Genomic DNA, 11146 nt, shown 5'->3' with positions numbered 1-11146 from the left:
TGCGACAGACTTGCGATGGTTGAATGTCAATGCCTGTGAGAGAGAACAACAGTCAGAGGAGGAGGAGGACAGAAGGGGAGGAAAATGAAGGTGGGGACGGTGGTGGAGAGAAAGAAGGAGCCTCGTCCAATGCATCAAAAGGAGGTCCCTGCAATTGCTGATAGAGCCCTGGCCGCCTCGCCATCCACAATGGTCTGTACAAGCTGCCAATGCGTTTGATGACGTTCCTGTTTTGTGAAAGGAGGAAAGGAAACGTGACCATGTAAGATCCACGTTTCCCCGGTCAATTACATGCGAAGAATAGATACGATTTCGACGGGTTTTTTTTGGTCCAGGATGGTAACAGCTTAGGGAATAATACAGCCGCCTTCCCTCACCAATTTCGCTCTGATTTTTTTTGGTGTGGTCCAGACAGCTGCTGGAATAGAGAAGGTCAGAATATATAAAGATATATAAAATATATATGATATATTATATATATATTATATATATAAAAATATATTTGTCTCAGTACACCTGGGATTAAGCTCATTGAATGCTAATTATTTCTTTCAGGACTTTTAATATTTACAATGAAATCTTTTAAAGGCAATGGTAAAATCTGAAGCCACCTGGGAGTACAGTGTTGGAAACGTAGTGTTTTCCCACAAACAATGTGAAGGTCTTTTTTTGTCAAAGAGGCAATTTTGATAATAACAGCAGCTACCAATTTTACATTTTGATATCCAGACCGGCTGCTATTTTGTCTGGGTGCACACCGGGTCTCATGTGATCGGGGTTTATTTTTTAATTGAAAAAAAAAATTATTAAAAAAAAAAAAACAGAAGAAAAAGGAAAATTACTTGAGATGCCAAATACTGTCGAGAGAACCATATTCTCCCTCCTCCCCACACCCACCGGAGACGTGGACCCTTCTTTTTTACAGGCTTAGGAGTTGCGAGAGCCGAGCGGGGGCTTTCTGCCGAGCCCGCCGCCCGCGCCCCCGGACCCTCGGGCGTGGGAGATTTATTTCCTTCTCCCGCTGATTTCTAAACAAACTTGTGGAGAGGGGGGGTGTGAGAATCCCCCAGGAGCAAAGAGTCGGGGTGGGGTTTTTTTGTGGATTTTTTTTAACTGTCATCCCCGGCGGATTTCAGCGGGCTGCCGGGGGCATCCGTCACCCCCTCGCCCTCCGGCTCTGCTTTTGTCCTTTCCCCGCCGGCCAGCGCAGCATCCCCCCCCCGCCCCTCCCCAGGCACTGAGGCCGCAGCGGAGCCCCCCCCGGCCGCGGGGCGCCCGGCTCCTGCCCTTTTCTTTCCCAGCCCGTCCCCGCCTGCCAAGGAAAGGCACATGTTAATACCACCCGGCGCGGTCATTTTCTGCTACTGCTGCTGCGGGCTCCTCCGTCCGAGACAGATGTTGCGAAACCAAGGCCTCCTCAAGTGCCGCTGCCGCATGCTCTTCAATGACCTGAAGGTCTTCCTGCTGCGGAGACCCCCCGCTCCGCCGCCGCCCTCCCCGCCGCCGCCTCTCCCCATGCCCGGCGGCGCAGAGGCGGCGGCGGCGGGCGGCCCGGCGGGGGCCGCACCGCCCGGGGGTCGAGGGCCCGGCTGGCGGGCGGCGGCGGCGGCGGCGGCGGGGGGCGGCGGCGGAGCGGGCAGCCCGGCCGCCGAGGAGTGGGGCAGCCCCGCCGGGGAGCCGCCCGCCTCCCTGCCCAGCAGCACCTCCTCGGATGACTTCGGCAAGGGCAAGGCCGAGGACCGCTACTCGCTGGGCAGCAGCGTCGACAGCGGCATCCGCACCCCGCTCTGCAGGATCTGCTTCCAGGGGCCCGAGCAGGTGAGCCCGCCGAGGGCGGTGGGAGCTGGGGCGGGGGGCATCCACTGACCGATGGGAGCGATGCTCCAGCCTGCAGGAACTGGGGCCTGCTGCTCGCAGGGGGTCTCCCCCCCGTTGCCTGGAACAGGACTCCAAACCCAGAGGGGTGCTGCCCTCTCTGCCCAGGCCCTGGGCTCCAGGGTGTTGCGCCTTGGTAGTGTTTCCCAGAGAAATGTGGGGCCTGGGGTCTGGTCTGTCCCTTTCTGCTGCCCAGCAGCCTTGCCCGGTGCAGCCGTGGCATGGCAGGGACTCACGGACTCCTTAATAGAGCAGAGAGCATCTTGACATGGGGGGCTTTCTTGTCGCCTCATGGGTACCCAGTTGCGATGATCCCAGAAGTGATGCGAAGGACGTGTTTAATATGCTGTTTGCTTTTAAAAATACAAGTTCAGTGTATATAAACACGTGGCTGGAGGCAGCCCCACCTCACCAGTTGTTCCCAGGGGACAGCTAGTAGGAGCTCTGCAGGTTTGCCATTGCTCCCGTGCTCCCAGTTGCACTAGCTGGAGGAGCAAACCCGCTGGTTAGCATTGTACCTGCTGAAGCTGCAGCCTTGAGATGCTCGTTGGTACGGACTAAGGTTGGGCCAGTGAAGTTTCCCTCCACTACACAGGAGAATGAAACAAATGCAACCTCCCTAGAACATAAGGTGCCACCCTGGGGCATTATTCTCCCTATTTAATGAAAATTAAAAGCCGTTCACGTATTTTCAGGCTGGCAACTTCCTTACAGTAATATACACAGCAGCATTTGTACCTAACGTGGCACAGCTGCAGGTGGCCAAGGAAGGTGCTTGGGGGTCCAAGCCCAAATATGCAGATGTCCTTCATTACTCAGGATAGTCCTGTTACCTGTGATAATAAGGGATCCTTGCACAAGAAAGGGTTGTGAGGTTCAACTTGGCTGATGCCCATTTCCATTTTAGGCACAGATCCTGGCACATTGAACTCTTGAGCAAAACAGGTTTTGCCCTATGTCTTCTTTCCCCTTTATGGACCTAGGTGCTCTGCTAAGGAAAGCCACTGCTCATCTGAGAGCAGCCACTCTCCGGCACGTGTCCTGCCTGTCCCAAGGATAGTGCCCACATCTGTAATGCAGTGATCGTGCCTTCCCTTGCGTCTGTCCAAGGATGGTGGTGATGGGAGCAGGAAGGTGGGGAATAGGCTCCCGTTCTTCTCTGGGAGAAGCAGGGCCTGCCACCAACTCATCCGACTCTCCACACACAGCCCTGCTGGATGTGTCATACCAAGGGTCCCATAGATCACAGCTCAGTGCTCAATGGACTGTAGCCTTCTCTAATGGTTTATGCAGCTGTCTGATAGCTGTGAGACACAATTTTCACCATAGGCTTTTAGATGGAGGTGGGGGAAATCATTCTTTTTTTGGAGATGCTTTATGCCTTCCTCACTTGACTGTCTCCTCCCCGTCTCTTCTAAAAGTTGGAAGCCATGCAACTCCCTGCCTGGGAATTTGCATTATTCCACATTTCTAGTACTCTTCCCTGGCTTACCATTCTGCCTGTGTACACGAGACGTAGTGCCTGCAAGATTGGCTTCTGTGTCTGAGCAAATAGAGCCTAAGCAGAATTAAAATAGAGGTAACTCACTTCCTTGGAGAACATTAATGCTTGAAAATAATTGGATGCTAATTTTCACACTGAAAACCTGTGTGGGTTGCATTGTAAAAGTGAGACTATTTGCTGACCATCTGCCAGCCTACCTGAGTGGAGAAGCTGAGCAGACGTGACTGGCATCTAATAGAGTTTTCAACAGGATTTCTCCTTTCTTGCTTCTCACAGTTTCTGACCAGTATAATAAGACACTTACAGCTGGATTCTGCCACTTGTCCGTGAGCAGCACCTTATTCTGCAAATAATTTTTTCTTCACCAGGAAGTCTTGAGGAGTGTCTGAAACCCTTTGCCCTGCAGCAGCTGGGAAGCACAGCTCATTATGGAGGCCCAAATTGTGGGGTTTTAAAGCATGGCCAGATCCTGACACAGCTTCCTAGAAGCAGAGTTCAGAATAACTGAGAGCTGAATCGGTGCAGCTGATGTCAAGACCTGCAGTTTGGTTTATTCGGCCCTTACATCAATAAAATTCCAACAGGGCTAAATCCCAAATTCCTTGTTCTTTTTTATTATGGTGGCTATAACTGGTTTAGCTTTTATTTCTCATTTGTTTTCTAACTCAACAGCTGGGCGAGGACCCTTCACGTTTTGGAACCTCACAACTATAAAAGTCATAGATGCACATTATTCTATACTTACCCCTGCCAAGATCATAATGAAAATTTATCCACTTGGAAACAAAATATAATTGCTAGTTCTTTACTGTGCAGATTAATAACAATGACAGATATAAACAGTGTTTTATTTACCTGTCAAAAACATCTGAAACTGCTGCACCTGTGGGCAAATTTTCAGGGCTTCACCACAGTACCAAGAACAAAAGCCTTCATTATAAATTGACTGTTAGGTGCTCTAAGCTTATTTACCTAGATAAAATGACAGTGAGTCTCCAAAAGATGTTTTAATCTTGTTTTGATTTAAAAAAAAATAATACAACAGCCAAAAAGGTTTCTTACTAATGTGGCTTCACAAGGAGGTTTTATTTAATATCTAATGCAAAACAAAATTGGTAGGGATTTTCACTTTAAATTTATGATTGCCCAACACCCATGATACTTCAGGCTACCAAATTGCTTATATCTTAAGCTCCTCGTGTTTGTTTATGGCTCTTACGGGTAAGCTGATTCTTTCATTTCGAAATGTGCTGAGGACCGCAGGAAGGAGTAAAGCTCATTATTGTAAACTTGTCCTGCTCCTTGCATATTACTCGAGAGAAACCAGTGATGCAGATGAGAAAGAGTGGACCTGATGGCCAGGTGATCACAGCATCCGGGCTCCCCTTTTGAGGGCATGAAGAGCAAGCTCTGCTCAGGTCTGGCGGTTGAAAGAGGCAACTACTTTTATTGAAAGTGAGGGCTTAACATCGTGAAAGCTGATGGGCTGAACTCTGAGCTTGGTAACAGCATTGCCTTTCGGGGGCTTGCTCGCCATTTTCGAAGGTGTCACTGAGTGTCCTGCAGCACTGTGTCAGCTAATTCTGAGACCCTGGATTGAACGGCAAAGCTCTGGGGAGAAAGCGAGAAAGAAAGATGCTGGAGTATTTTTCTTCTGTTTTGGTTAATGCTCCGTGTTTGCCGAATTTTGTCTGCTTTCCTGGATCTCTAACGATGTTCTGCAAGAGAAAGAAACTAAGACGAGCTCCTCTCTCACAAGTGCTTCACAGTATTTGGTGTGGATCCAAGTTGAAAGCAAGTCATGGAGAGTAGCAGGAAAAGACTTGGGTGAAAAGTCCCCTCACATAGCAGATAAACTGCCCATGTCACAAGGAGCTAGCAGTACAGTGGGGTTTAGAGTTGGTGCTAGCTGTGCTGAAAACAAATAGAAAAGCATTCTTAAATGAAACTGAGATCATTTGGAAATCAGTGTGTCTCAAGGATTGCTTGTTAGATTGTCAGTTAGAGCGTGCGTACACCTTTTCTTACCTGTCAGTTTCTGTCTGCGTTTCTCTGTTTCTCTGTTCTGGGGAAACGTACTGTGAAGATGGAGATTTGAAAAGTCAGTGCAGATAGGATTGGTTGGCTAAGGAGGATCAGAGAGAACAGACTGTGGACTCTTTTGCCTGCAGGCTGCTAGCTTGGACTTAGCTTTGTATTCAATAGAAATGTTTGAAAATAGACTATTCTTCCCAGTAAAGTCCCCTCCAGACTTTAAGGACACCAGCTCATTAATATGAGAACAAGCAGACCTTCAAGGAAATAGGAAGGGTAAACAATTTATAATGGATATTAGGACATGCATTTCCATGTGGTCATTGGGCTGTGGAGCTCCTTGTTGCAGGGTGTTAGCAGGACAAAGAACTTGACTAAGTTTAATAAAGGATTGTAAAGCCATGTAGTTATTAAGGATATCTAGAGTCATCACAATTAACGGTAACACTTCTGAGAGTAAAAATCATGCTTCAGATCTGAAGCCAATCTAGAGATCAGGGTACCACAGAAGAGGAGCAGAGCCCTGGGGCTGGTGTCCAGCCCCACAGCTCACCAGACCCTTGTGCGTGGCCAGCGAGATCTCCCACTTCAGGGGCACACCTGGATTTCATGCACAGGTAATGTAATGTCTTCAGCATGTAGGCACCTGCCATGCTCAGGACCTGTCTAGAGCTAAAGTGGCCCTAAATTACTCCCTCTGGATTAACACACCATTCTTGGGGGCCCTATGTAGGATCAGCAAATGGTTAGTACCATGGAATGGCTGGTCATTAGCATGCATGGCTTGAAATAACAAGTCAGAATCTCAGCCCCATCCCTGTTACTAATACAGAAACAGGCAAAAGCTGTCATTAGCTGCCTGCCTGGTAGTGTCTGCAGAGAAGGCATGAACTAAGCCAGGAAATATTGCCACTCTATAGATTGGTCTCTCAGCAGCACAGACGAGTGGAGGAAGTCTCTGGGATGCTTCATTTCTGATTTACAACGTTGTAAAATAGAGCAGAATCAGGTACCTCTTTTCTAGAGTGAGACAAAGAGGAAAAGAGGTAGCCTGTGGCAGAATTCAAGGCACAAGCGGGATAATGAATGAGTGGAAGAAGAGACTGTGCAACCAGCATCACAAGCATCTCCAAAGCCAGGGAAACTCAGGAAGGGGAATGCTGGTGTTTGGTGGGGTCTGCCCAAACCAGCTAGACCATCAGAACACTGTTTTCAAACATGTTGAACCACATAACGGTGTAGGCTTCCCATCTGTGTCCTTTCCATAGGTGTGTTCCCACAGGATTCATTTACTTGGTGTTAGAAGGAGAATCATTCATTGGAAAACAGCCAGTCGTGCTACAACTGAATACTGGGAGATGCTGGGATGCAGCCCTTTAGATTTCAATCTGTATGTTGTAATTTATGACGGAAAGGAAGGGAAGATGCTTCCTGTGACATTCAGTCCACCTCTCTGTCTTCCCATCTTTGAATCTTAACATCTCTAGAGCTAACTCTTCTGTTTCACCTCTTCCAGCATCAAATCTATACTGTGCAGGCAGAACATTTTTGGCTTTGGCAAAAGCTTTGCTTGAGCCATCAACTGAATGGAGCCCAGGATGTCATCTATTTTAGATTTAGACTCTGTTGCCACAGAGTTGATTGGCAAAGTTCCCATTAACTTCAACAGCAAAAGGGTAGGCATCCAGTAGCAGGGACTTGACCCCTGTATTTCAATAATGTTGTGCACACAGCGGGGTTTCTATAAATAATAGTGAAGGCCACTAATCCCATTGACTTTTAATTGCTCCAGGAGACAGGGTTTTCACCTTTTGTGCCTCTGAAACTCTGATGCCTGACCCGTTTATTTCAGTGCCACTAGCTAGCCTGAGGAGCAGTTTTTCTTTTCTTTCACTTTCCGCCATATAAAAGGCTTCGTGAAGGAACTTGTCTGTGTTTGTGTCACTGTTTCTTAAATATACATTTCAGGCCATGATTAGCAGTGGTTGATGTCAGTTAGTGACAGAACAAGCAATGCAAAAGCATGTAGCTCCATTGTTTGCATCTGTAGAGTCACTGTTATTTCCACAAAGGCAACACTTGCTCCTGGAAGGGTTCTGTTCGTACAAAACTGAATTGCATTCAGGTTGTCGTTCAAGTGAAAATTCATTCCCAGCGAGGGCCTCCTCTGTGGGAGCCTTTTGCTCGCATTGGTATTTTTCCATTCAAGGTTGACCCAGTCCAGAAGTCAGAAATATGGTTGTGCCAAAAATCTGCAATGCTGTGTGTCCTATGTGTCTGCTGCACATGTTTTCATCACTCCTAGGTCTAGGGTAAGATAATTAGATAGACTGTAGAATCATAGAATGGTTAGAGTTGGAAGGGACCTTAGAGATCATTGAGTTCCAACCCCCCTGCCATGGGTAGGGGCACCTCCCACTAGACCAGGTTATATATAATTGTTAATGTATAATTGTTATTGGTCCGTATCTGTGGCCACCCCATCCCTTTTATTAGCTGATTGCTAAAGGAATAAAGCCATGTGACAGTGTTAGCTGTTAGAGTTTATGTTCATCAGCCCTACTCTACACCTATTGGCTGATTTCAGCCAGATTTGGCAGACAGTGGAGATCTGAAAGGCATTGAATTCCTGCAAGTTTCATGAAAACTAGCTGGATGAAGAAGAGGAAACCTCGAAACGCCCTGTTGTGGGAGAGATTATAGCATTGGCTGTGCTACACACTGTAGAGTCCATGCAGGACAGAGCTTCAGCTGGAGCAAAAGCTTTAACAGGAGTGTGTATCCCATTAGACACAAAAGAGCCCCAACATGATATGGTTTCCATGGGAAACCAGTCAAGTAATACTCACAGAATAGCTTGTTAACTTTTTATCTCTCTCCTTTTCCTTTGTTAATCAGGGTTACTTGCCTAAAATGAATTGCTTGATGCTGAAAACTTTCTTAGCTTCCCCCATCTTTTTACAACCAACCTTTTATCCTTTTCTGATTTATCACTGGTTACAGTAGAACAGATTACATTGTTGGCAGTGGAGAGTGATGACTTTCTTCCGGTGAGGAAAAAAACAGCAAGACCTGGAAACCTATGTAGATAATAAATGGGCTGTCCCCATGCCCCTCTGTGAAAAGTGATGAGATAAGGCAAAATGTTGGTGTGCAGACTGGTTCCAGTGACAGAGCCCAGATCTTGAAATCCTTACACATCTTTTCTTCTGTTGTGTCATTTCTTCTTCTTTACGCTCTTTGGTGCTTTTCTCGCACCTCCTCTTCCTTCTCTTCGTCTTGGCCAAAGTCAATGGACACATCTGACGGTGGTCCCACCCATCCCATCTGTCTCTACTCTGCATAGGTTCTCCTATGGCCTATGTACCATCTTATCCGAGCACACTCTGTTTGCAGCTTGGACTCTGGTGGCATCACTCACAACAGTCACATGAGCTTAGTGCAGTTCCCTGGATGGGAGCGAGGGAAGGCATTGTACAGAATGGGAGAAAACAAAACTATGTTTTACATGTTTTATTCTTTCCTACTTTAGTGCCTTGTGTTTGTTGGAGAAATCAGGTTGTGCTTAGGGAAAATTGCGTAAACTCCATGGAGGAGAGGGGTAGTTTAATCCTGAATGGATTCCTGAGAAAGTTTTGACTCTTCTGTAGAAGAACTTTGTAGGGAACTTCCATTATGATTGGAGAATAGGACTGTCAGCCATACATTTTACCATGGAGTTACAGACAGCAGATTTTTTTTACCATTTCCTTTTTTCCAAGCAGTAACTGAATGTACTATCCAGTAGTTGCACGTAAATATAATGAAAATTCATCTTCTGAGGACTTTACAACTTCAAGTGACAACGGAAGCCGTGACAGTCCCTATTCTTCTCTAGGCCAAACAATCCCAATTCTACCTTTTCTCTTATGACATGTTTTCTAGACCTCTAATCATCCTTGGTGTTATCTTCTGGACCCTCACCAAATGGTCCATATTTTGCTTTAAATGCACAGTCTAAAGTTGGAAACAATTCTCCAGCTGAGTCCTTGTCAGTGCTGAGCAGTGCAGAAAGGATTTGAATCCTGTTTAACAGATAGCGGATGCCATCCATTCCAGGGTGATGTTTGCCCTCTTCATTTATTTAATTCTTTATTTATGGAACAGCAGAAGATTATTGATTGTTACTCAAGTCATGATCCCATATAATCTCCGTGTCCTTCAGAACTGCTTGCTGGCTGGTCCTCCTCCATCCTGGCTCTGTGCAGTTGGCATTGCTGCCTTGGTGGAGGAGCTGTACTTGGCCCTACTGAATTGCATCCTTTTTTCCCCAGTCCTCTCCTCCGCAGTGGCAGCCCCTTCCAGGTGGGCCTGCAGATGCAAGTAAGCATTGATTCTGTTGAATCTTCCATGTCATTAATGACTTGAGCTGCTTTGACTCCTGAGGAGAGTGGGGAGGAAAAGGCTGGAGGAGCAGCTGCGCTTTTCTTTGGGGATACCTTGGCTGTCAGAGATGAGGCTTAAGGCTGGGGCCAGTCCTGTCACTGCTCACTTACAGCCATGTGGAGGAGGAGAGAATGGATCCTCGTTACTTCAGTTCAGGTATCTGCTCTCTGCCCCCAATTAAAGCCACTTCCAGTAAGGCTGAATATGACCTTTCCCGACAGATGCAGACCTCCAGCCAGTCCTGCCTGAAATGTTGCCCCCACCGCCCATTTCTTTCCTGCTCCTCCAGTCAATTTATCATTGATGGGGTGGCTCACATTTCCTCCACAATTCCCTAATAGGGTCCCACACATCTCCTTTCTCCTTGTGCTTTCCATCTTTCTTCAGCTTACCCACTTCCCCCATTATGTCAGCCCTTAAGGCTGGCTCTGCAGGCTTGATTTCCTTCAGTCCAACCCCAGATCTCCTTCTGTCTTCCAGACACGTGATATTGAATGCTCTGCGATGTGCTCAGTTTTCTTGTATCCAGCATTTTCCTCCATGTCCATCATTTTTCTGCCTTCCTCTTGTGCTAGACGCTGTCACTCGGTGCATTAACCCTACCCTCAGCTTGAGCTTCTCTCCTCTCACTTCCCAGCTGTGTATTCATGTTGTGCCCAGATCTTAATTTGCTTTCTTTCGGGTTGCACAGACACTTGCTCAGATCCTCATTTCTTGACTTCATTTCTGTGATCCCTTCTTCTCTACCTTCCCAGCACAAGCATTGCCCTGCTTCAGTTGAGTCAAAACCAAGGTGTGAAGGTCACTTCTTTGACTAGTATTTTGATGGAAGAAGTGGCTTCCCTGAGAACTTCCACGTGCATCTTGCCTCCCATCAGTGTTCTCTGTCCTTACCCAGGTAGATCCTGTATAGTTTTTTACTCCAATTCCCAGGCTTTGGGAGAGTCAAGAAAGCCCTGTGGATGGATCTGATGAAGACATAACATACAGCACTGACACGCAGGAATCCTGTGGACACTTCACCCACACCACATCAGCACCTACCCTGGCAATTTCATGCAGGCAGTGAACAAAAGCTCGAAGGATAGTTTCCACTTTCTGCAAGAACAGAAGCATGGGCTAAACCTGCCCCTCCACTTTTAGTTGTGTCAGGTCTTCTTCTCAGCTTGTCTGGTATCCTGCATGACCTTGGCCTGTCTGATGAATGAAGCACTTTCCGTTTCCTTTTCTCCTTGTTAAGCGCAGTAGAACCTGTCCAGATTAAAGGTGCTGGAGAAGCACAAGCAGATTATTATCCCATTCCAGGTG

At 47.1% G+C, this 11146-nt stretch overlaps 1 protein-coding gene across 1 annotated transcript in view; it reads left to right on the top strand.

Annotated features, from left to right (window-relative positions):
- The first annotated feature begins 1329 nt into the window (after window positions 1–1329).
- The window catches only part of MARCHF4 (membrane associated ring-CH-type finger 4), a 101588-nt gene continuing 91771 nt past the window's right edge, over window positions 1330–11146 (top strand). The window contains exon 1 of the mRNA XM_074145617.1: window positions 1330–1818. Within this exon, the coding sequence (XP_074001718.1) occupies window positions 1330–1818 (489 nt within the window). The remainder of the gene's footprint in view (window positions 1819–11146) is intronic.

This window comes from Numenius arquata, chromosome 3 (assembly GCF_964106895.1).
Source record: "Numenius arquata chromosome 3, bNumArq3.hap1.1, whole genome shotgun sequence".
NCBI classification, from domain to species: domain Eukaryota; kingdom Metazoa; phylum Chordata; class Aves; order Charadriiformes; family Scolopacidae; genus Numenius; species Numenius arquata.
This window is presented reverse-complemented; position numbering and strand designations above follow the sequence as displayed.